General features: G+C 40.9%; 1 protein-coding gene and 1 non-coding gene across 23 annotated transcripts in view; one reads left to right on the top strand and one right to left on the bottom strand.

Moving 5' to 3' along the window:
• The first annotated feature begins 10,196 nt into the window (after positions 1-10,196).
• Positions 10,197-10,327, top strand: LOC120883821 (small nucleolar RNA SNORA51). Its single transcript, XR_005726013.2, has one exon. It is a non-coding gene; the product is annotated as a small nucleolar RNA SNORA51 (small nucleolar RNA).
• A 3,258-nt stretch (positions 10,328-13,585) lies between these two features.
• Trip12 (thyroid hormone receptor interactor 12) overlaps positions 13,586-26,652 on the bottom strand; it is a 150,889-nt gene continuing 137,822 nt past the window's right edge. For 20 of the 22 annotated variants that reach the window (XM_040267969.2, XM_040267973.2, XM_078018155.1 and 17 more), the window contains 7 exons: positions 26,442-26,596; positions 25,125-25,289; positions 21,692-21,856; positions 20,125-20,238; positions 18,255-18,349; positions 17,882-17,985; positions 13,586-17,346 (listed from right to left, as the gene is read on the bottom strand). In XM_040267969.2, coding sequence (XP_040123903.1) covers positions 17,150-17,346; positions 17,882-17,985; positions 18,255-18,349; positions 20,125-20,238; positions 21,692-21,856; positions 25,125-25,289; positions 26,442-26,596 — 995 coding nt within the window. In that variant the 3' untranslated portion in view covers positions 13,586-17,149. Of the gene's footprint in view, positions 17,347-17,881; positions 17,986-18,254; positions 18,350-20,124; positions 20,239-21,691; positions 21,857-25,124; positions 25,290-26,441; positions 26,597-26,652 lie in introns of those variants that run through there. The other 2 variants (XM_078018161.1, XR_013424355.1) reach the window with 2 other exon arrangements.

The raw sequence follows: 26,652 nt of genomic DNA on the forward strand, positions 1-26,652 counted from the left end.
AGCCTGGACGAGGGCGAGGCGGGGAGGGGCCTCAGCACAAGACGGAGGGAGCCTGTCCCCTTCGAGGTCATGTTCGCACAACCCCAGGAGTGAGTGCTTCCTGTGGTCTGTCTGAGGCACCCGCCTTGCCTCAGGCTCCTCCCAGCCTGGTCTGATAGTTGTATGTTTTCCATGGTGGTCGAACTTCGTTTCAAGTTGATTTTCACGTAAGGGATCAGGCTGAGTTCAAAGCTCCATTGTGACCCATGGATGTCCAATTGTCCTGTGCTGTTGGTGGAAAGTCTTTCCTCCATGAATGACCTCTACATCTTTGTCTAGGAATTAGGGGGCCAGTTTGACATCTCCTTCCAGTTTCTCCTCGTGACTGATCCAGACCCCTGCCTTTAGAACCCTCCTCCTAGTAACCACGTCCCTGCAGCCCACCTGGCTGGACCCACTGACCCTGAGACCCCACGTGGACCAGGCAGATGTGCCCGGGACCACCTGTCAGTCGCACCATGACCCAGCACCCTTGCCTGCCTGCTTTAAATCCACCAATTAGAACTCCCTGAGGGCAACCTGTGTGAAAACACCCGGACCCAACAGGGAACAGCCAGGTGTGGCCACCAGAACAGCCATAGACATGGTGCCATCAGGTGTTTAAAGGAGAACGACCAGCCTGCCTCCGACCACAAGGACCCGGCAGGACGTAGCTTAGAGAAGAAGAGTGTCAAGACGGGGAAGTCAGGGGACATGGGAATGTGCTCCAAATATCTTAAGGGCCTCCTCACGATTTGGTGCGACTAGAAAGGTTACCAAAGACTAGTTTAGGAACGAGAAATCCCCGAGGAAGGGAGACTCCAGCTCCACAGCAAGACACCGTCTTCTGGCCACACAAAACCTCCTCTGTGGAGCTAACGTCACCTCGGCATTCCTCGGAGGCCATTTAGAGAAGGAGCCCATGTTCTCCGGCCCCTCGGATGGTGGCTCTGTGGAACCTAGGGAAAACAGGAGGGGAGTGGGAGAGAGACTCCCCAGGACCGTCAGGGACTATACCCCATCCTAATTCTCCAGTGATAGAAACCCAGGGGCAGGGGACACTTCTCTTCACTATTTTTGTGACTGGATTCAAAAGTGAGATATGGAAAATAAAAATAAAATGATCTTCCAGGAAAAAGTTGTTACTAGAAAATTAAAAGGACGCTTTAATAGAATTTTGAAAGAACAGGGTTGAAGAACAGAAGGAGCCTGTGCATGAAGAGGAGGACACTGGTGTAAGATTGGGACACAGATTAGCATTGAACGGGAGGGGAGAGAGCCGGCTTTGGGTCCTGGGTTCTAATCACGACTCTGCCAATAGGAGCCACACAAGCAAGGCCTTGAGCCTGTCTTGACTCTTTCTTCATCTGTAACATGAGAAACTGGGGTCAGATGATGGCTGAGATCTTGGCTGCCTCCAGATGATGAAATTCAGAGAGAACTACCCAACTGAGACCTGTTCCACCACTTTTCAAATCCATTCCACAATCAAACTGGACCAATGAAGAGACAACTGCTGTTCTGTTCATTGCAGAAATATTTGAAAAGAACAGATAAACCTGGCTGGCTACGGCGAAATTCTATCTGAAAACACTTACGTACATATTCAAAGCCGATGTGACCCAAAAAGGGAATAAGACCCAGCTGGCCAGAGAACGACACCAACCTGAAACCCCCAGGGTAACTAAACCCTCAGCCACACAACTTCTTTTTGTAAGCTATGAGGGAGGCAGTGCATTCTGTCACATGCACATGGAGAAGAGAAATGTCTCTGAATATTTAACTATGCTTCTAAAATATTAAGTCTCTCCCACTGGCACTGGAAGTGATAAATTTATCCTGTATCATTATCCTTCTGGGTATCACCTGCATCTGTTCACAATTCAGCACCAAGTTCAATCCGCTTTTAACAGGGGAGGATCACAGATCTCAGCTTCCTGTCATTTGCCTGGACTATGGCTGGGTGTGGTTGGCAGTAGGCAGGGGACAGTGAGGGGTCAAGGTGGACAAGATCTGTGACCTATTGCCTTCAGTCCTCTAGGGCCCCCATGAAGGGGCAAGAGTAGTGGCTCTGCCATCTATCTTTCTTTAAATAGAAAAAAAAAAAAAAATATATATATATATATATATATATATATATATATATATATATATATATATAATTTCTAGCAGGGTGCAGAGATGCATGCCTGTAATCCCAGCAGTTTGGGAAGCTGAGGCAGGAGAATCATGAGTTCAAAGCCAGACTCAGCAATTTAGTGGGGCCCTAGGCAACTTAGTAAGACCCTGTCTCTAAATAAAATATTTTTAAAAAGGGCTGGGGATTATGCTCAGTGGTTGGCCTGGGTTCAATCTCCAGAACCAAAAGAAAAGAAAAAATAATTATTCTAAATAGCTCAAAACATTGTTTCTGTTTTCGCTTTTTAATTTTTTTAAGCTGTATTTGGACATAGTACATTTATTTATTTTTATATGGTGCTGAGGGTCAAACTCAGTGCTTCGCACATGTTAGGCAAGTGCTCTACCAATGAGCCACAACCCCAGCCCCTGTTTTCTGTTTTCAGTTAATGACCATGTGAAAGTATTTCCTTTTTTCTAGTAGGAAAATTACAGCACACACTCATTTTCCAACTTAGATGATGCCAAGTTAAAAAACAAAAATTGAAAAAAACTATAGTAGCTCTGATGGAGAAGGTGACAATAAGTCAGTACCATCAGGCAGGAGGGCCAGCCACTTCACCTGCTGTGGCTATAGGGTGACTATTTCCCCTTAGTATTCTGCCCTATTCAGGCAAGAGAAAGTACCTACTACCTAGGCTTAGCCCTCATGTCAGGAGGTTCAGTGCAGCCTTTGTTCCCACCCCTTACTGGAAGGAAAAGCCACTTTGAAGGTTTGTATGGGCCCAAAGGCCACAACACAAGTTAAGAGCTGTGAGCTCCCTACCTGTCCCTGGCAGAGATGGGTGGCAACGTGGCTAAGTGAAGCATGTTCTCCCTGGAGCAGTTCTGGGCTTAAATCCCAGAGAACCAAGGAGAAGCAGACAAGTAGGAAGTGCTCTTGTGGTTGGGCACAATGGTGCACAACGGTAATCCCAGGAACTCAGGAAGCCAAGCAGGAGGATAGCAAGTTCAAGGACAGCCTTAGCAGTTTAGCAAGACCCTGTCTCAAAATTAAAAAGGCAGAGCATATAGCTCCATTGTAGAGTATCTATGGGTTCAAGCCCCAGTAATAAATAAATAAATAAATAAATAAATAAAAATGCTCTTGTAGTGATAAACTATTAACTATGGTCACCTCTGACAGTAAAAGGTGATGCTATCATCTTTCTGTGATGATTTTGTTGTTTGCAGAATGAAAAAGAAATGGGACTTGGGCAGACATCCAGCAACATCAAATATTTTTAGATGCAAGTAGAAGTTACCCCAATAAACAAATTACATTCTTTCTTTCTTTGCCACTTAACTGTCCTCTTCATTGAGAACAGCTGCCCTGGAACCCAGGCTCAGCCCTCCATTGTGAAAACACAAGAGGGTGTAGTTATACTTACCATGTTATTTTTCACACTAAGATGTATGTCCATATCCCTAGCTAGCCGTGACCTTCTACAAAACAGATATTAAAAATGAAAGCTGCAGGGCATGTTGGTACGTACATACCTTTAATCCCTAGTGGCTCAGGAGGCTGAGGCGGGAAGATTGAAGTTCAAAACCAGCCTCTGCAACTTAGCTAGGCCCTAAGTAACTCAGTGATTCCCTGTCTCTCAATAAAATATAAAAAAGGGCTGGGGATATGGCTCAGTGGTTAAGTGCCCCTGGATTCAACCCCCAATATAAAACAACAACTATAATAGCAAGCTAAAGATGTACAGAGGGAAATCTATACAAATGAAATTTGAAAAGCAGAAAAATCAATACTTGTCAAATATCTGTAACGGGTCATGTGCTTCACAAATATTACCTTGTTTAATCCTTATAACCATAAGAAGTGGGCAATGTAATTATCCCATTTTACAGAGGAGAAAACTGGGGCTCTGAAAGGTTAATTTGCTATTAACCTTTAGGAAGAAGTGGAATGGCCCAATGAAAACCCCCCTGTGTCTCTGAACTCTGGCCTCTCTTTCCTGTTCTTTGTTGCCCCTTCATGTAATGAAGTGTAATGTGCAGCCAAAAGCTAAATGCTCATCTGTCTTCCGGTTAGAGACTGTAATTATTTGTAAGTTTGAGGAGATCTGGATTTTATTTTTCCAGGAAATCAATAGGGTAAAATTTTGCTTTATTTATTAATATAATTTCCCTCCCATTTTGCCTGTTATTTTTCCATGAAGAGCAGACTTCATAAATATTTGAAGCTCTTGACTTTTATTTTTTTTAATAAAAATTACTTTGTTCCCTAATGTCAACAGAAGACAGTCATAAAGTTAAATGGATGCTAATCCTTTTAATTTTGCTCCTATCCTCTGTCCTATTCAATCTTCTGAAAGGGATTTAAACCAAGAATCACAATGGCAACATCACGTGATTGTGTTGGCAGATGACTTTGCAATAGAGACAGAAATTCTCATTTAGAATTTTCCTTCCTGATGAATAGGAAATTGAGGGAAAGGTAATAAAGGATACTAACAAAAGAAAAATATCTAAATAGCGTCTGAGCATTTGAAAAGATACTCTGCCTTCTATAATGATAACCAAAGACAAAAATGGGGAAGCTTCTAAGAATGAGTCTCAGAAAGAGCACAAGAATAAACCACACGCTCCTCTTGGGTTGAGGACAGCCATCAGTGTGACCTCATGTGGACGGCAAAGACCCTTCAATGTATCCTTTTACTGGCCAGAGACCCAATTCAAACTAATTGAGTGAAACAAGAAACAGAAATTACAGGTTCCTCCAAATGGAAAGTCTCAAGGGAGGCCTCAGGCAGAGGGTTTGTTCTCTATTTCTCAGTCCTACTTTCACCTCTCGGGTTTTATTTCCGGTTAGTGCTTCTCCTGTGGTGACAAGACGGCGCTCCTGTCTGCAGGTTCCTGTCCCCCAGGCCAGAGTCCTGGGGACATTTCTCTTTCCCAGCGATTCTAACAGGTGGACCCATCTTCAGCTCTGATTGGTCCGTCTTAGGTCACGTGCACACTCCAGCTGCATAGCCAGCACTTTCCTCCTCACACTCTCTACCTGGAGGTGGCAGCAGGATCCACCAGTCCCACGAGACTGCCCCTACTTCAGATGTCACTTGCAGGTATGGCCTCCCCGCACTCTGTGGTCAATCACAGGGGTTCCCATGACCCCCTGCTTGGGTTCAGTAATTTTCTAAAACACTCACAGAACTGAGGGAAACACTGGACTCACACGGTGCAGCTCAGGAACAGCCAGAGGGAGGATGCAGAGGGCCAGGTGAGGAAGGGCGGGGGTGGCCGACCTCCCCGGGGCTCCTGCGCTAGAGGGGCTGGCACCTTGGAGCTCCCCAATCGGCCTGCTAAAGACACCCCAGAGCTTCACCCCGTGTGCCTCCCTCCTGGAGGTGGGCTGGGCATTCCCACCTCTAATCACTTGGTCTTTCTAGTGACCTGCGTCCTTCTGAAGCCATCTAGGGCCCCACCCTAAGTCACAAAATTAGCACAAACGCAGGTGTGATCAAAAGGCACCTTTTGTCACAACCCAAAATTAAGATCACATTGAATACCATGACTGACTGTGTGTGCACACAGATTAGTAACCAGAATAAAAGCTCCACACAATAGTACTTACCCATACTACAGACGATATGCTCTGCTCTTTTCTAGTCTATTTGTTTTTTCAACTGAAGCTATCTCTAGTCATACATTCATGGCATCAATAATTTTTGTCTATTTTTTGTTGCTAAAGCAAAATACCTGGGTCTAGGTGATTTTTATAGGACAGAGTTCACTTTGGCTCATGTTTCTGGAGGCTGGGAAGTCCAAGATGCAGTGGCATCAGCATGGCTTCTGGCAGGGCCCGTTGAGTCTCCAGCTTATGATGGAGAGCAGAAGGGCAAGAGAGCCCCAGAGACAGGCACAAGAGGCGCCTTGCTTTCTAACAACCCGCTGTGGTGCTAAGTAGGCAGGCCGAGAGAGGTCCCTCACAGCTGAGAGGCTTTGATCCTTGGTGACCTCATCACCTCTGAAGGCCCCACCCCAAAACCACCTCCATGGAGTCGGGTTTCAGCATCAGCTTGAGGGGCCAGCCCTAGTCAAACCACAGCAAACCCTTGTTGGGATAAGACAGAGCAAGCGAGTTATTTAAAGTTTTTTTTTTCCCCTTTCAAGTAGAACTAGGGCTCAAAGGCTATTGGCCAAGGGGAAGAAAACAGGCAGAACCCTCTATTGCTTTTCTATCTTCCCCCTCCAGGGTTCAAGTTTCAAAGACCTTCAGCTCCTGCTGGTGTTTTTGTGGTAGCCAGGCTCCAGGAATGCCTCAGGTCCCCACTTGTGGAACCCGAGTCATCCTTGTGTAGGTACTTCCTGCGACCTACGGGCATGGGTCTCTGGGACCAACAGAATATACCAGAAGTGAGGGAATAGCCACCTCAGAGACAAGGGGACTGTGACCTCTGTCCTGGGGATGCACTCTCTCTCAGCCTCTCTCCTGGCTTATTCTTTGGGAAGCATAGCTCTTAGGTTGAGACTCAAATAAAAAGAAAAGGCACCGGTCACAAGGAACTGAGGTTTCCAGCCTTGAGTCCACCAGGAGTTGAGGCCTCCTGCTGATAGCAGTGGTGGTGGGGGGCTTGAAAGTGGGTCCTCCTGTGGCACGTCTGCATGTGTCTTCAGCTCTGTACCTGCGCCTGTTAGTCATTTAAAGAGTGTCATCTAAACACTAACAGTACAATTTTATTGTATTGCTACAATAAAGTCCTAATTTACCTGAGCTATCTTTGTGCCCCTTTATGACAGGCGAGATATGCAGCATCTGACCATTTGGTCCCCTTGAGTGGTGCCTAGAAGTCTCCTGTCATTGTCCCTTTCCAGAATCACAATCTGAAAAACAAATATCCTCAGTAGCAGGTGAAAATTGCTCCCTTATGTGATAAGGTCAGAATCACCTGGCTGAGCCAGAGCTGAGAGAACTGTCAGCCAGACCCCAGTGTGACCAAGCTGCGTGACTGTGTGTTCCTCGCACTCCTGCCCAGCTCCTTCTCTGTTCAAACCCACAGCTCCCCTCAGTACCCCGAAGACAGGGTTGGGGTGCTGGATCTCACTTTGCCTTTCCAGTATGGCCAGCAATTCAAGTTTCCTCTCCTGCTTTTCACCAGCACCTTCTTTGCTATTTGGGGGGCCGTGAGTGGCCCTAGTTTGTCCGGGCCTCCAGGGTCAGGCCTCTAGCCTGACACGTTGTCACTTTGGGCTGCTAAGCATTACACAGTAATATCTATGGCAACTTCCTAGTGAGTGGACCTTGCAGATCATGGTGCTGGGCTGTAACACCCGCCCAGGAGAGAGAAAAAGAATTATCCCATTTTATTTTTTTCTTTTATAAGTAGGGAGAAGATTGATCGGAAGCCGGTGAAACAAGGTAAGAAATTACAGAATGAAAGTTTTAGAGCAGATCGTCCACAAAACACTGCTGTGTTCAGTTCTGTGTGTGATGGCTGAGTCAAAGGCCGGTCTTCACTGACCCCGTCCTTTTCACCTGCCACCAGTGAGCGAGTGAAGCGAGAAACTCAGGCTCATCCACCCAGGGGAACCTGGAGTGAGTGAAGGCCACGCTTCGCCCCTGTTCTCTGCTCTGGCACAGTGAAGACGTACGTAGCTGGAGGCTTCTCTGTGGCTTCCAAGGGAAGCCAAGACCTGGGCAGTGGAGGAAGCTGACGCTGCCAGCAAATCCTACAGCACCAACAAGACATTGCCTCCTGTCCTGCCAGGGATGCAGTCTGGCCTGCAGGTGCCAAGTGGCTTCTGGGCGGCCCCTCACAATTTCGTCTTTATCATTTCTTGTTTATCCTCCCTTGTCAGCAGTGGTCAAACTGTTGTCTCCTTCTGCTATGAGAGTAAAATAATTCTTACATTGTCTCCTTCTTTGCTGCCTATGCCAATCATGTATATTGTGCTCTGAACTAGCGAGGCCTTGGCTGCTGGAGTACAAAAGTCAAGATTCGAGATTCAAAAAACAAGATAAAAGCAGCACCTCCTTCTCTCTACAGAGATGCTGTTTGTTCTGCTTTGTTTTGCACTGCAAATCGAAACCATAACACTGATATCCATGATGAGTATTGGACTCAGGAATCTAGAAGTCAGGAATTCTGTTTTCTCCCCAACCTGGATACCAAGTGTCCATGGAGACAAAGAACTTTTGATAGTGCTGAGGGGCTGGGAAGGAGTGGAGACCAGGCAGCAGGATGGAGATATTAAGCCTCATTAGGTCCTATCCCTTTGGGTATTGGGGGAGCTCTGATGGCCTCTTTGTGGGATGAGTCTGAATCAGTGTCATCCCTCTCCCTTTCCTGAGTTCCCCATATGACCCTGGACCCTCCATGACTGAGGACACTCCCGAGAACCAAAGACGGGCAAGGAAGTCCACTCCTGGCCTCACGCCTCCCTGAGGACTGCACATGGCAGTGACACAGTGAAGGTCAGGGGAATCCTGGCCACCTCTCGGGCTGCACCAAGGGTGCCAGCATGTTTGCTAGTGCAGGAGTTGACATGCCTGCTGGGCATTGCTGAGCTCAACTGGGCCTTTGAGGTGATGCCTACACTCACCTCACCCTCTGACACAGAGGTTCAGAGAGACCAGGCAATCTGCTCAAGGTCACAGACTGAGGAGGCTCCCATTACTGCTGGGGTCCCAATGCCCTCTGCTGAAACTTCTGCCTGCTTCTGCCTTCAGCTACCTCTTGTCACTGCTTGTCACTTGCTGAAAATATGTGTGAACAACACCTAGAGATTTTTGCATAAAAGGGAATCCGGAGAGTCACACAGAGGCGGCCTTTGGGAGGAGGGACCCTCCTGTTCATCTGCTATGCAGGTTGTTTCTTTTTCCATTAAGAATTCCAGTGAATTCTGCAATTATCTTTGAGGAGAAAGGTGAGGGTACATGGGTAGAGAGTTCAGCTGGTATGTCATTCAACACTTAATCTTCAACAACCCTGGGCGAGGGGGGTGAGAACCTCTTCATAGCAGACAGAAGAGGGACTTAGAACGCTTGACTCCCTCAGCTCCAATTTGAAAGTTACTCAAACTTTTGCTTGTTTAGTGTTGCCATGTTGCTTAAACTCAAATGTTGCTCTCATTTCTTTTTGTCATTTAACCTTCAGGCCCACACAGACCCACTGGCAGACATGGGAGCCTATAAACGGTAGACTTTCTTCTTGGAAGAGAAACAAGGAACCATTGGCAAATAGCATCAGCAGCTTCTGCTTCTCATCTCTAAAACTTTACTATGCTTTTTCAAGTTCCATAGTGGCTCCCTAAAGACATGTCAAGAACCTCAGAATATTTATATGGCAATGGAGCAGGCTTTACCTTTAGGTGAGAGCTAAGGAACTTAGGAAGAGAAGCTTATCCTGATTATCTGGGTGGACCTTAAGTCTAATCATTCCTGTCCCTGAAAGAAAGAGACTCGCAGAAGGGAAGGGTGACCAGGGAGCAGAACCTGCAAGGATGAGGTCTCTAGCAAAGAACTGCGGAAGCCACCACAGAAGGGAGAAGCAAGACATGGATTCTCTTAGAGACTTCAGAGGGAGTGTGACCTGGCTAAGGCCTGGATTTTGGCCCATGATACTGATTTGTAGTAATTTGCATTCAGTGCATCATACTGTTCTCTACTCATAATCAATGAGCAGCCCCAGAAGCTAATACATAAATTAAGTTAAAAATTGTATTAGTCTTTGAAATGTTCCCCTGTTCTCATTTCCTGAAGAAATGTGGTTGGTGGGTCTCTCTCCACTTGACTGCTGTGGGGAGGTATGGACAGAAGCAATTCTCTTGACTCATCTCTTCAAACTTTTTGTGTATATAATCTACAGATTTAATGCAACCTTCATCAACATGCCAATGACACTTCACAGACCTAGGAAAAACAGTCCTAAAACTCATATGAAAGAATGAGACCCCAGAATACCCAAAGCAACCCAGAGCAAGAAGATGAGACTGGAGGCATTGCAATACCTGATCTCAAACTATCTGCAGAGCTATGGTAACAAAAATGGCAGAGGATTGGCTTAAAAACAGGCCTCCTGATGCTTACCATAGGCTCTGTTCTTCACTGACTAAATAGAAAGAAGAGGCAGAGGAAGCCGACCCCATGCACTCCTCAGCCCAGGCCCTGTGCCTCGTCTGCATTGGGAATGGGGAAACGAGGAAAAAAGAAAGAAAAAAAGAGATGAAAGTGAACAGAAAAGAAAAAAGGGATTCATACCCAGAATGTATAAAGAACTCAGAAAAACCTCCAAACCCCCAAATAACCCAGTCAATAAGTGAGTAAATGACCTAAACAGTCATTTCTCAAAAGAAGAAATACAACTGGCCAACAAATATACAAAAAAAATGTTCAACATCTTTAACTGTGAGGGAAATGCAAATCGAAACTACACTGTGATTTCATCTCATTCCTGTTAAAATGGCAATCATCAAAAATACAAATAACAATAAAAGGTGGCAAGGATGCAGGGGAAAAGGTACACTTTATATTGCTAATGGGACTGCAAATTAGTACGACAACTCTGGAAAGCAGTATGAAGATTCCTCAAAGGGCTAGGAATGGAACCACCATATAACCCAGCTGTCCCACTCCTTGGTATTTATCCCAAAGACTAAAATCAGCACACTATAGGGATACAGTCACATTGACATTTATAGCAGTGCAATTCACAATAGCCAAATTAGGGAGGGAAACATCCCCCATGCCTGTCAATAGATGAATGGATAAAGAAAATGTGGTACACATATACAGTGTAAGCTATATACACAATGGAGTTCTACTCAGCCATAAAGGAGAATGAAATTATGGCATTTGTTGGTAAATGGATGGAATCGTGCTAAGTGAAATAAGCCAGATTCCAAGCTAGAGAGAGCAAAAGATTTTAAAAACGAGAGGGGGGATCTTAAGAAAATAGAAGGGAGAACAGGTAGAGAGGAGGAAAGAGACCAAAGAGGAAAGTGGAGAGGACAACAAGGGGAGATAGTGGGAAATGCAATTGAGTAAATTATGCTATAAGCATGTATGAATGTCATAATAACTCCCCCTATTATGTATAATTATAATAACCGTAATTTTAAACTGTACGTAAAAAGAAAAGAAAGTCGAAAGCTCTGACTTGAATATTTAACATCATCAGAACCACTGAACTTTTCTTCTTAGTGGATTTAGTTAAGAAAAATGGGACAGCTGTGGAAGCTCTCCCTTAAGCTGGAGGTCAGAGGTCAGAGGACACCTTCCTATAGAAGGAAGTGGTAGGGAAGAACTGTGGCTTTCTCTAAAGGTAACTTTTGCATTCCTCTTGCACCTGCTTATCCAATAATTGGCTGCATGGACAGTAGAAAGCTCCCAAAGCTGCCACGTGATCACGCTTTCTCAACCAGGGGAATATAGCGCTTCCATCTGGGATACCTGGAGGTACTAGAGGACATTTAAGGTTTTCATGATGACTGGAAGCATAGATGTCAGATGCTTTGCTCAGCTCTCCACTTGGAATTGTGACAACCAAAGTGCCTGTGCCTTGAGAAATAAGGAAGACATTTCAAAGCATCAACATCTGAGACTCTAAGGACATTAAAGCATGAACCACTGAAGTGGTTTGACAAATGCAGACAATAAGGCCCAGCAAGATTAGGAGTCACATTCCTGGCTGGAAAGTGAGCCAGGGCTCTGTCAGGCCTCCAGGCTCTACCAAGGTATTTTCAGAAAGCCCTTTACACAGCTATGCGAGTTATCACACCTCCAGGGACTCCTAGATTCCAAGAGTTGTATGATCTGTTTTCTGGATTCTGTTTGCTTTGTTTTGCTTTTGGGTATTGGGGATCAACCTGGGCCTCACGCATGCCAAGCAATGGGAATAGAAGAGGACTGACTGGATGAGTAAGTTTTAACAAAGGCCCAAATTCCCTTATTAAGAAAGGAATAGCAGGAGCTGAGAGCAGAGAAGAGCAAGTGCCTAGCATGCTCCAGGCCCTGGAGCAACTGCCATGATGTAAAACTTCATCCATATAGTCCTAGCACTGCAAAGGGGGAACACAAGGAAAGAGCAGGCTGAGCCCATTGGGATTTCCTTGTATAACTACCAACTTTACAAACATTTCAGGAAGTAGCAGCTGCTCATTAACAGTGAGTAACTTGTCCTTTTTCAAGCTGGACTTGAGTCTTCTGTCCTGACATTCCTCAGTATAATTTTCTTAATAATGTAATTCCAAACATGATGTCTCCAATGAATATTTTGACATATTTTTTAGCCTCAGAGGATAAAATCTATTACTAAAACCTCAGCTCCCAGTGAGAGTGCACTAATCTAACACATGTGCCTGCCTCAAAGCCACAGAGGGCACTTGAGAGACTCGAGTGCCAAAGTCTCAAGCAAATTTTTGAGGACTAAATATGCATTTTGGGGTTCCCCTGCAGATTCTTACATAAGGACAGCAATACTCCTATGAAGCATCAGCTGTGACCCCGCATATCTCAAATGGGAGGGGAATTGATGTGGCAAACTGAATAACTTGAGGTCTCACACCTGGGTGAGACAAATGCCAGGAACACGTGGCTTCGGTAAGCATATGTTATGAGAGTTGTAATGCAGTGGCCACACATTCCATTCTCCTCCAAATGTGTGGTGGACTTTCAATGCCTTGGTCTCAAAAGGGATGCTGTGTACCCAACAACTGCCATGATGTAAAACTTCATCCATATAATCCATTAACATGCCGACATCAGTTCAATTACACCAACCAAGTGCAGTTAACCAGACCCTACAGAAGTGGTAACAGACAGCAAGTTGGTCATGAACTTGCCATCTTTTTCTATCTCATGGAAGGCATGGAGTTAGCAGCACCTTTCACATGTGACTTAGTCCTTTCACCAACCATGAGATTCGTCAAAGGAAAAATGTGTTTTTTCCTTAGGCAGTTATATCAAGACAATGTGTGTTTGTGTGCATGTGTGTACACACAGTTTTTGTTTTCATTTCTCAATAGCAAAAAGCCTAAACCCCTCCACACCAAAAAACAAAATCAGTTATTACTCTTTAAAAAACCCATCTCTTTCACTTCCTAAATTAATTCTTTCTGTTCCAGCAACAGGCTGATCTAGACATTTGCCAAGGGTAGAGAACCAGTTGTGAACAGTGACTTCATGTTCTTCCGAGTTGATTGCACATTTTCACATATTTTCCAATCCCAAAGGCACCATTTCACCAGTTCATAGGAGCACCTTCTGCAAGTTCAAACGTCTCTTCACAAGTAACAGGGCCATCTCTCTAAATGTCTTCTGTACTGTTCTCCACTCTCTGCCTCCAAAAAAGAGAAGATTGCTACATTACTTAGCAAAATAACCTTCCCCCAAACCAGCCATATAAACACCACTCCTCCAAAGAACCCTCTAGTTGTGCATAATTTAATAAAACTGACCATGTAGGATAATGCTGTTTATTAAAAATATAGTCAGGGAGAAGGAAGTCAGTGCATTTATGCAATTTTACATACACATTTGTAGTTTGAGGTTCCATTATTCCAACAGTTCATATAAATCACTGTTTCAGATAAAAGAAAAAAAAAACCACTTTACACAGATCAGCAATTGGTAATAGGTTTGGTAATGAGTAGGCTTGTAGTAAAAATAAAACCACCTCTTCCATTATTAAAGAATGCCTCCTTTATGCGGAATAAGTCTTCAAGAGTTATGAACTTTTTCTTAAGTATCGTTAACTTCAATTTCTTGGAAAATGGCCAATACTTTTTTCTTTCCATATAAGTGCTATTTTATCTAAATTTTTTTTTGAGGTAATATAGAATTTTCAGAGATTTGTCACTAGGTTCTCCTTAAGGTACTGTGTGTGCCAACTACTGCAGTGTCAAACCCGACTCATACAAAACCATTTCTCAGAGAATTATACAGAATATGACATTTCCAAACAATGTTCTCATTACAACAGAGGAAACAAAATGCCTCTCCCCCAATAAAGCCTAAAATTGGTAAATTAAAGGGTGATAATTTCTGCTAATGGGGACTGAATGGCATCCAGAATCACCCAAAAGGGATTTGGCTTGTGACTGAGCACAGTATTTTACCACATTTTTTCTTGGATTAGCAATGGCATTTCCCACTTCCTGAGCTCATACTAACAGGAATTGAGGGGAACAGCCTCAACCCATGATGAACTAGAGGGAAACCTCAAACTCATAATTTGTACGGGATAACCCTTCTTGTGGAAAATCAAGTTGGATGCAATTCCTGGAAGCAGAAACTGGTGCTCTGTCCCCTAGCTTTTGGGCCTTCTGCAAGATGCCTTAGGGAAGTCACTCCAGAACAGGAAGAGTGTCCCAATCAGCACACCACTCCTTTCCATGGGGTATCCAACTCAAGAGTTAACAGGCAAACCCAGAAAAGAGGAACTTTTAGCATACTACTTTCTCATAGAAGAAATTTCTCTGATTACAAATATGGAGAACCAGAGCCCAAGCATTTGAGGAGACATCTGCAATCCTAATACGAGTGGTGTGGCTAAGACATCTAGAACGCATCTGTGCCTGCAGCCCATCAGACACCAGAACTTACAGTTCACTTGGGGGCGCATAGGGATAGGTGGTGATATTTAACCACCTAAGTGCAACAGGTAACATGTTCTTACAAAGCAGATCAGATGAGCAACTACATGACAATATTGATTTTGTGACAGCTCTAAACAACATCTGGTTGACTTCATTTCAGCAAGAATTAAAGGAAAAATCACTACCCAAGTGTCTATGTGTTTAAAGCATACTAGAATTGGTGCTTATTGAGAGGACTGTTGAGCAAATTTACTCCATTTGCTGGAGAAACAGCAAATGAAGTATACGCTTTTTCCTTTTGAGGCATTAAGACCTCTGCCAAGAGACAGCGCTTTAAATTGGGAAGAGTTTTCCTGACCCAAATAAATCAAACGTCCCATGCGTGGAAGAAGAAATAAGACTGAAAACTTAAACAGGTAACTACTGACACTCAAACACTCCGACTCCAGAGTCGAAGTAAAAAGCACTTATGTCCTCCTTAGATGCTGGAATCAATGAGGTCAAATCTACCAGGACTACACCATGGGTAAAATGCAAAATCTAGATGTTTTAATATGAAACATTACTTTGTCTATATACACGTCTTTTAAAAATGAGAAAAATCTGTATTGTTTGTGAAAAGATATCGGAACTGATAACAAAGGCAGTCATTAATTTCACCCAACTAAACTGCTCGGCTCCTATGCTATCAGTGGTGAAACTGCAGAAACCCAACTCCAATTTCAGGACAAAGCTATGCATTCATAAGCCTCTTCAAGGACATGAGCCTCCCCAGCCCCCAATTCTTCTGTCCCCTTCTCCCCATTTAGTGGGATTACTGTCCAAGTTAACTCTCAGGAGAGGATTTTTCATACAAGGCTATGTATGCGTAAAAGAATGAAATATCCTAAATAAGACATTAAGTTTCTTCTTGGGTGGTGGGATGGGGAAAGCAGCTTCTGTGTAAATCAAGACTTTGGAAGAGTTGGTAAACTTGATTTCTCAAAGTTCAGTTAAAAAAATGGCTTCTCTATCATTTTCAAAGAGATGAAGTATGGAAAATTCTAATTTATGTAACAGACTTAATTTTTAACCTTAGAAGGAAGGAATCTTCTATTTTCTTTCCACACTTTATGATCTTTAAGTTACTATTATAAATTGTTCACTAGTAAAATCAACCATGACCCAAACCATGGAGACGTGATTTACTTGCATTGGTATACATACATCTGTACAGTTGAACACTATGCATACAGCACAGAACTATAAACAAAAAGGTGAAGCAAACTTTATTTATTTTCAGGTAAAAACATTAACCTGATGGATTATTGCAGATTTGAGAAGTCAGCACATAAAACAAATGGACAGCATCGCTTACAGGTGCGTTTATCTGTGTGGAGGCAAAGACTGAACTGTTTGTCCCAAGTTAGCACTGGGAGAAGGGGAAGAAGAGTGAAAGACAGAAAGAAGACTGAGAAAAGAAATTAAAATAAGAACAATGGATAAAATATTTTTACTCTAAGAGGGAATGAAAACTGCTTGTTTAAAACTTTAATTTAAAATGCTCTGGTCATAGAATAAATACTGGCCAGCCCAAGCTGTAGAATTTTTGGCCAACACAAAAGAAATGAATGAACCTTCCTCTTCTCCATCCCAGAGGCTGTTGCTGCTAGAATTGCCATGTAAACAGTCCTAGTGTGTTGACTGGTAAAAAGCCAGAAATACCCTACAACTCTATTAAAACTAAGCTATAAGAAAAGTCTACCTAGTTACAAAGTCTGAATTATAGACTATTATTTCAACGTAATGAATCTTAAATTATATTTTAATTTGAGAGAACATGGGACAACAAAAGCTCACAGCTCAGGAAATGTAACTGTGAGTGTTGTATTAAAAACAACAACAACAAAACCCTGTGTGAAATGCACAGAGAATAATGTGTTGGAGAGGAAATTATAGGGAATTAAGAAGCACAGAGAGCTGGTCTACTCAACTATAGTTGTCAAATACATGTGAACTTTAATTTCTGCACTTAATGTAAAAGATTTGTCTCTGGAAGAAACAAAACTGCAGACTTAGCTAGATGGATACACACAGCCCAGAATTAAACTGCACAGCGACATTTATTGTTCCAGCCTGGAAAAACATCCCTTTTTTAAATTTCACACAGCAAAGCAAGTTAAAAACTTCACTCATCAAATAAATGATAATTTAAACAAGAACTTGCTAAAGAAACCTCATCACAACAACGCTTTAGGGCCTGATCACTTTTAAGTCCATGGGGCCATTAATGAATATCAACCAAGCGTCTCTTTATAATCTGCAAGCCGTTTTTCCTACAACAAGAAGGCGTAACATGTTTCCTTGACTCAGGTGATACAGTTAGAAAAGAAATCATGATTTTTTTTTTCTTTTGCTGTAACAGGCAGACACTGACTTCTTGTTGTGATCAGGAGAGATGGAATGACTGCTGCCCTTCTCTTGCTGCTATCAACAGTTTGTCACGCATTATCTCAATGCTTGAATAGTCCGGCAACTTAAGATAGTTCACACAAGTCATTACAGAGGGTAAGAAGTCATCTGGGTTTTCTGTTGATTCAAATGTTTTCCGGACAATTGTCAAAGGTGGGTTCAGACTCCGGAATCCTGAGTAAGAGAAAAAGCAGACAGACCAAGGAATTTGGTGAGTTGTTTTTTTCCCCCTCCAATGCTATTACTCTCAGAACACCATACTGCTGTGCTGTATGGTATTACTACACGCATGAGGCATTCTTTCTTGCCTGCCAACTACTTTCAATACGTATTCAGAACCTGCTTTATTTATGTATCACTTTAAAATCGTTGCCTAATAGTTTCATTTTCTGATTTTTTCAAAACAGAGTACTAATACAACTTAATTATTTTAACGATCCACTACTCTCATCTAAGTCAACTAAAATTTATGATGTACAACTACCAAAGAATTTTACTGAAGTAGCATTACATGTGATTCTATTTCAAGACAATCTCTATGAATATTTCTGCTAGTGGTTATCTTAATGTACTTCTAGAAACAAACTGAAAACTTACAACATTATGATATTGGAATAGTTAAAAATCTTCTATGCTGGTACTGAAGTTCACACACATGTACAACCACAGGTAGAGTAATAGCTAAGTATCAACATCATATCATACTCACCTCCAACAGGCAATCGTGGGCTTCCAGTCACAAACTGGAGAAACAACCTCTGCTGCTCATTATCAAAACTACTGAGAATCTCAAATAAGAACTTCACAGCCCGACTACAAAAAGAAATATACCAAAATTATTTCTTTATGATAAAATACAGTTTTAAAATTTACCCAATCTGCAACCCTAGATAATTTCAATACGGTTGCAATGTGTATTCTCATTACAATTCACTATGAAATCAAATTTGTTAGTTTGGCTGTTTTAGCTGAAATCTACAAGGAATGACTGTAGCTGTAAACTTTTATGTATACACACACACACACACACCCCTTCCAAATTTGTGGCTATCAGATGAAAAGCTGGCAGACGCAGTGCTCACCTGTCATGTGTATAACCGTGGTCAGGCCTGCAGCACTCCATCAAGGTCTTTGCATCCCAAGTGTCTGCTTTACTGCCACATAGGAGCTGATCCAGCTTTGAGTTTAAGTAAGGATAGAGAATGATTAAAGAAGAAATCTGTACACCTGAGTGAAAATAAAAGTCTATACATCAAGTAGGATTATCATGTTCAGTACTGAAACCTTCTGCTTTAGGACCTCTTCATAGGCTATGCTCTTCTATCACATTCAGATATTTCCTTTTCTCTTCAGTTGCACATTAATAGGTATCCTGTGCATCTGCAGGGACTAGATTCTAGAGAAGGGTTTGATACCCTGAATTCTACTTTTCCTATCCTGTATCATTACTTTAGGGGCTGTAAATTGATAATCTGCTTCCAACCAGGGGGATTTTTTTTTTTTTCCCCAGTAAATTCTGGTTTTCAGAAATACAGTAACAGAACAGAGTAATAGAAGTCAAGAGATCCAAAACTGAGCTAGAGAAAGGTAGACAAGAAAGCTAAAGTGGGACACAGCAAACAGGCAGGGTTTTATATTTTATAAAGAGGCACATCTTTGCCACATGGATGTTTGTTTGGGGACCAAAAGTAAAAATTAGAAGTATTTTTATGTCCTTATGAAATGGAACATTAATTTCAAACTAAGACACTTTTCCTCTGGTTAACTGCCCATTTGTGGAAGACTGCAAGTTTGAGAAAATTCAGTTCAAGGAAAATGAAGTTTAATACCTATTTTATGTCACTCATTGTCAAGTATATTATGTATCCGTTCAATTTTCATTATCCTATAAATTGTAGTTTATTCCAATTCTATATAAGATAGGGATTATCCTAATTTTACAGATGAAATAGTCATATCAGATACAATAACTTGGATAAGGTTATGCAGCTAAATGATGCATAAGAACCAGGCCCCAGTTCCAGAAACCATACTTGCTGCTTTCAATTCCAGGTGACACACAGTCCCTTTAAGTGCCAAGAACATGCCATACTTAAATAAGCAGCAAATCAAAGAGGACATAAAAATAATTGAGACTAAAATACTAAGTCACTCCAAGATTTCCAGAGTCAGTCAGTAAATAAATGTGCACTCTAAAACTCTTAAATAAACAAGCAAACAACAAGGTTTCTAAACTGTTAAACCTAATACAATTAGGACTTTCTATGACATCTCACTTCCAATTAAGTCGTTTTTGAGAGTCTTATTGTACGTCAAGGATTAACTGGAGTGGGGGCAGGGGAGGGAGGAAGGGAGAAGGTGGGGGAGATAGAGACAGACAGACAGACACACACACACACACACACACACATACACACACACACACACTGTATGTGTGTGTGTGTGGCTAGAGGTCTAAGGGTGTGGGTGGGGAGTGTTTTGGGGATTGAACCCAGGGCCTCATGCATGCTAGGCAAGCACTCTACTACTGAGCCACATCCCAGCACAAGGATTAATTTGGATAATGAAACAATGTTTCATCTAGTCCAGAAATTTTAGTTAAAAGGTAAAATCTCCCCAGTGTCACTTCATTGTGAGAATGTCCCTGCAGCCTGACCTGCAGAGTATGCCTCATACACCCCAAGTCCCATTCTCTACCAAGAGCATCAAGGATGACTACTGACAGAGATATTATGCCTACCCTATTGCATCAGGACCCACTCCCCTCTCCTAGAGGGGACACCAATTTAATATTTTTGTCTTTTCCCAAATTCTAGACCCTGCTCCCAAACCCCATTTTTTCCCCTTTTTTAAACAACAGGGTCTTTAATTAGATAGCATATAAACATTCTACTAAGATAATTATAGGTACAAAACAAGAAATGGACATTTCTTTAGACATAAGCTACTCACTTCCTCTGGGTAGAAGTACTGAAGATGACTGAGTGGGAAAACTGATTCAAATCCATCTCTGAACGAATCAAATTGTCTAGAAACGCCTTCATTTAGTGCCCAGAATATTACCAGCTGCAAACAGAGAAGTATTTTAAAAACAAAATTTTATGTCTTTCTACTATTTAATATGTGGCAATATAAAGTAAACTGCCTTTATGGATCATTTTTAAAAAGAAACAACAACAACAAAACCATGCTGTTCAGTCTTGAAACTACCTCTCAGAAAACTGCATGAGGAAAAGGTCAGGTCAACTTCAGGCTTTGAAAATGGGGTGTGTGTTGGTAGGGATGGGACAATGCATTTACATGTAATGTGTTTTAAAAATTCATTTATGTAAAACCCTACAGTATACTTACATAACCTTACCAGATAAGAAGTTAGTAAGAATTTTCTATCAAGAATTAAAGACAATACTTCAAGATTCAAAATTAGCAACTATTAAGGATTTTCAAAGTGGAATGCTTAGTTTTAAATGTAGTTAAGTTCTGGAGACCCAACCTTTCTGCAGTGTATGCTTCCTCTCAGAAATAGGCAGAACCTGGGCATGCAGGTACATAAAAATTAAGGGTAAGAAAAAGCAAATCTAGCTATCAACAGCCCTGGCTAATCCATTGGCTACAGAAAGAGAACATATTCAGATAGAAATGAAAACATTAGTGTTTTGCTGATAGAAAAATACAAGCATTATTACACATTATTTATTTGCTAGTAATTTCTTTCACAGTTAGTACAAGAAATAGTCCTACTACCTGTTAAAATTAGTTAGAGATTATAAAATTGATGGGTAATGGGAGCTTGGATATTATTTAATCTATGTTTTCTCTTTCTTTGAACTTGATAAATAAGCTAGCTGTCCACAGCCAAGATGGTATATAAAAGTGAGGCCTAGGTGTATATAGATATTCTGGCTTGAAACAAGTGCTATTTCCACCCAGTGTCAGGATACAATCAAAACAAATTCTTCTAACATTGGTAATATAAACTTAACTTTGATATAAAATTACTTTTCCTCAATTTAGCAAATAATAGACAAGGCCCACAAGTTAATAATCTGATCGTCTTACCAAACAGAGAAGTGTGTGTGTATGTGTGCACACGTACATACACATGTATGTTTTGGAGGCATTTTTGTCAATCTAGTTGCTTTGAAGGAAAGGCAGAAACACAGTAATGAGAACATAAGTGACAGCTCCTTATTATGGATTTTTTTTTTCTTCAAGGGAATGTGGTATAACTGCATTATATCCAAGCTTGAGGATAGGTAATTTAGGTTATAAAAGGCATAAAGAGATATCTGGTATGTTCTCTAAACAGCAAACAGAAGCTAAGACCTGAAAAAGTGGCCTTCATGAATGGTCTGAGAACAGGGAAGGTTTCGCTTAAGCGACGGTCCATATAGGCAGAAGCCAAATGAACTGGCTTCACTGAATGAGGTCCCTTCTCTTCCCCCTTCATGGGAGTACAAGAGGCAAAGTCCTAATCCCCACAGCTGACCTGTTCCCCAAAAGATACATGATTACGCACTCTTAGATACTCCTCTAAATTGTAGATAGTGACTGGTATATCCTTCCCTCCTTTCTTCAGTTCGATGTTGGGAAACCCTGGTAGTGTGAAATCCAATCCTAGATCTTCAACTGAGCAGCCATTCATAGTAAGGGTTTCTAATGCATATTGTAGACTCTCTTTGGTCTTCAGGGTAGGAAGAAAAAAAAAAAAAGGTGTCAAACACAAGAGTTCACTGTTAAAATATAATCCAATACAGATGATGAGTTTTTTTCTCCATCTCTTAAACCTATTTATTCATTTATTTTTAGACATACTCTACACATGACCAAGTCACTGTAATCTGAGATCATAAAAAAGTTTGTTAAGCACCATAGAATCCAACCTTTGTTGGATTAGGAAACAAGATTGCTGGAGGATCCTCTACAGAGAGATACTGTTGCTTGCTTTAAGCATATACAAATCAAATTTCACACAGTCTGTTACAGTTTGAGTAATAGCTGATCTGAAGAGTGAACCAGAAAAACCCAGATAAACCTTTTGTAAATTCTAAGCTAATCTTGATAAACCAAATAGATAGCACATAATGAATAATACAGTTGGAAAATTGTAAATATAGAGAATGTACTATTTAATAATGGTAATTAACTTTGCGCGCGCGCACACACACACACACACACACACACACTGCAAAGCTCAACTCTAAAGAACACTTTGAAGATGCTTCCTTCAACTACTTTTGGCCTCCAAGCATAACCAATTTGTATTCATACAGTAATGCTGTGATGAAGAAAGAAGCTTCCAAGAAAATCCTAAAAAAAGTTGAATCATACTCTGAAAATAAAAACAGACTATTACTCATTTTTTAAAAAGGTCTCTACATAAAATACTGTTAATCAGATCAAGAATCAAAGACCAATGTGCAAGAATGCACATTTTGTCTGAAAATAAAAGACATTCTATAGAGAAGTAAAAGGCAAATGGCTTTCCAGAGTAGAAGTGCCTCTGTGCATAAGCGATTATGGTGCAGAAAAATCACTTATTCAAACTGCAAAAGGCTAGGAAGTTCTGACTACTATATTACTTTTTTAAAGAGGAAACTTGGGGTGGGAATATAGCTTAGTGGTAGAATACTTCCTTGGCATGCACAAGGCCATAGGTTCAAATCCCAGTCCCCAGTAGAGGAAGTGAGGAAGTGGAGGAAGAGAAAGGAAGGAAGGAAACGAAAACTGTTTAGGAAAGTTATTAGGATACTAGATAATTGAGAAGGAATTGAAAAGGGAAGTAGCACGTTACTTAAGATTTAAGAGGAAATGTAGTTGTTGAGGGTTATGTGCACTTTTACTTTCCCACCAAAACAAGACCCATGTTAAGCTTTTATCCATTACTTGAGGACTCCCAAACAGAGGCTTTTTCATTCACATCTTTTTGTCAACAAAACAATTTTTTTAAAAAATTAAAGGAGGTATTAGTTTATAGTCACCCACTAGAAAGTCAAGACTGTCCCTATACCTCCAGTCACTATTATTCCAATCTAAATCTCTTCCCTCATATCTATTTATTATGTAGGCATGCAACACAAACAAAGTGCATAGGATAGGAATCCACAATACATAAATACATCCAGGATGTTTACAAGAAATTTACTGTTATCTAGACCTCATATATTAAATTGAAAGCTAAGTTTTAGCACCTTTTCCGTGTAACTTTTGAGAATTTAACTACCAGGGAGAATCTGAGCCAAAACAATCTGCCTCATCTATATACTTTGGGCAGGGATGGGGATACCAGGGATTGACTCGGGGGCACTTGACCACTGAACCACATCCTCAGCCCTCTTTTGTATTTAGAGACAGGGTATCACTGAGTTGCTTAGCGCCTCACTTTTGGTGAGGCTGGCTTTGAACTCATGATTCTCCTGCTTCAACCTCCCAAGCTGCTGGGATTACAGGCATGCGCCACCATGCCCAGCCTCATCTGTATACTTTATAAAATAACAGGATAGGATATTTCAGAATGTGGCCATTTCTCACTCTCTGGCTGAAAGTTGGTTAATACAATAAGTCAATTTCTGGAGTACAGAATTTGTACTATGCAGTTTTATACTTTTAAACTGACAACCATCAGGAATAATAAAGGATAAAAGAACAAATATCAAAAGTAAAGCACTATGAAGAGAGCTGTGGTAGCACATGGTCTCTGACAAGGATATCTAACAGCCTGGGCTTAAGTTCCAGCTTTAACCTATCTGCCCTTCCATTTTCCACCTGTAAAGTGAGACACCAACAATACCTAATTCTCACAGGTTTGTTGTGAGGATTAAAGAAATTCATACGTGTAAGGCACCTGGAATGTGCCACAGTTTTACCTCTTCCCTCCTCCTCCTTTTTTAGAGAGGAAGGCAGGGGCATTATTTACCTATGACCCTATCCTAAACAACACTGCAGTTCTTTAAAACTTGCTAAATTGGTCAATGTAAACCTAAACTGTTCTAAAAATTCTAACACATCAGACCTTGTATGGGGAATAAAAAAATGGGCTTGCATTCTTTAAATGCTAGTTTCTCTTAATAACCATTTTTCCAAGAAAATATCACTTACTAATCACTTGGGCTAGGGTTCAATCCTCAGCACCACATAAAAGTAAATAAATAAAGTAAAGGTATTGTGTCTAACTACAACTAAAAAATATTTTTAAAAAAATAATTACCAATTTGGGAAACAAAAATGAAGCTCCTTACCAATCATTTCCCCTATTAAAAAAAAAAAAAAAAAGCACTCTAAAACCCCAACCCTCTTCTGTATGCTCCTTTCTAACTCATGAAGACAACTGACACTCCCCCTTGATTCAGAAACACAATTGTTACTCTCCACTTTCTACACTTTTTATGAAGAGAGCTGATTTAACAAAACACTGGTCTATGTTACCTGCCCAGATAGAAGCTATCTGGGACTGTGACACTTTTAAAACAAGACAACCTTATTTTCTTATAATACCAGATACAGAACTGCTATTAATCTCAGATTGCACCAAATGACTTTTTAAATTTGTTAATATGTACATAAAAATATAGTAATGATATGAAACTTCAGATTATCCATGAGATATAACAGAGAAACCTCAACCTGTGCTCCCAAGAAATAGTGGACCTTCAAAGAGACCTTTCTGAAATCTCTAGATTTCAGTCTATATAGTCAATAAACAAGGTTTTTATTTATCATTTGTTTGGAAGGATATTTTATTTGGAAATCAAGTTGTTACTAATTACTTGCTGTTGTTATAGATTATTTGGCCTACTATAAAATAGTACATTTCACTTAGTATAAAAATATTGTTAAACAATCTCTATTAAAAGTTCAACATAAAACAACTGGTTCAATTACAAACCACTTATCAATGACTGATATTCCTAAAATAAAGAATTGATCCTCTTAACCACCTCTACTAAGCCTACCTGGGATTTATCCTGTTCCAGTCTTTTCTTCTGTCTGACAATGTCTTCTAGGTGATATACCGATCTGGCTACAACAGGGTCTATGTCAAACAAATCGTGTGATGTTAATGAAGTTTCTTGCCGTAGCATCCACTTATAAAAGGGTAAGCCGAGGGGAAGGTCCACCTGAAACAGAACATGCAAAACACTTAATGAGCTTCTGGAATTACCTCAAATCTCTAAGAGGCACTTCTAGAGATCATTTTAAAGGTCAAATAATGCCCAAGAAAGAAAATAACGTAGGAACTGTTTTCTCCCATTACATGAAATTGAATACTTCAATTCAGTGCCCTAATCATTGCAAAGGAATTCAGAATGATTAAGACTTCAGGGCTGGGGATGTGGCTCAAGCGGTAGCGTGCTTGCCTGGCATGCATGTGGCCCGGGTTCGATCCTCAGCACCACATACAAACAAAGATGTTGTATCCACCAAAAACTGAAAAGTAAATATTAAAAAAAAAAAAGAGACACAAATACCTTAAAAAAAAAAAAAAAAGACTTCAGTAAACACTAGCGCTAAAAAGGAATCTTCCAATGGTGGACATATATTCTCTATAACACGTTTTACATGACGGCCTGTGAAATACCAAAAGGTGTTTAGAGGAATTTTACTCTATTTTGAGTCAAGTAAACTCAATTCCACTGTAGTTTATATTACCAAATTATGAAACAAGGGATTTAAGTGAAGAACTCATTATATTTAAACAGAAAAACAATGGAACTTCTAAAATAACTGATAAATTGTCCATACTCAGAAATGTAAGCTTGCGAATTTGACATCAGATGAAAATGTCTTACATATACTGATAAAGTTGTCTCAGAAATTGTAAGAGGAAATGAAGAAAAGTCCAGAAATATTCAAACCTCCATGAATACTGAGTTATTTTCACAAGAGCACATTAATGAAAATTTAACAAGGTTCAGCTATGTGTTCATGCTTAAAATTAAAAATGCAATGTCAAAGAATTTTAAAAATATAATTAAATGTTATTAGTAATGCTGCCTGATTGTCTGAACCCTTGACTACTAAAGAAGTGGTCCACAGTGGAACTGGACATCCTCTAGATGCTGCTCTGAAACTGTCTTGGGCAGTCAGACAGTTCACTACTGTCCTACTGAATCAGAACTCACATTTTTAATAAAATCTCCACTCATCCATATGCACCTTAGAGTTTGAGAAGCAGTGCTGAAAATATAGCATTGAGTGCAGGGGACTAAGGTACTTTAACATAACACTGTACATCAAAATTGTAGAAAAACAAATAATCCTAAACTTACCAATCTGAAATCCATGATAGCCTTAGCCATTAATTTTCCTAAGAAGCGAAACTTCATCTTAACCTTTGCGATATGAGCTGGCTTAGCTGTCCTACCAAAGGGAAGCGCAAACAGGCCCTGGAGGTTTTGAATATACTTGGTCCCTTCTTGGCTTCCTGTAAAACGAGCAATTCACCAACTTCAGATGATATTTCCAAAATCAAACCAAACC

This window comes from Ictidomys tridecemlineatus, chromosome 7 (assembly GCF_052094955.1).
Source record: "Ictidomys tridecemlineatus isolate mIctTri1 chromosome 7, mIctTri1.hap1, whole genome shotgun sequence".
NCBI classification, from domain to species: domain Eukaryota; kingdom Metazoa; phylum Chordata; class Mammalia; order Rodentia; family Sciuridae; genus Ictidomys; species Ictidomys tridecemlineatus.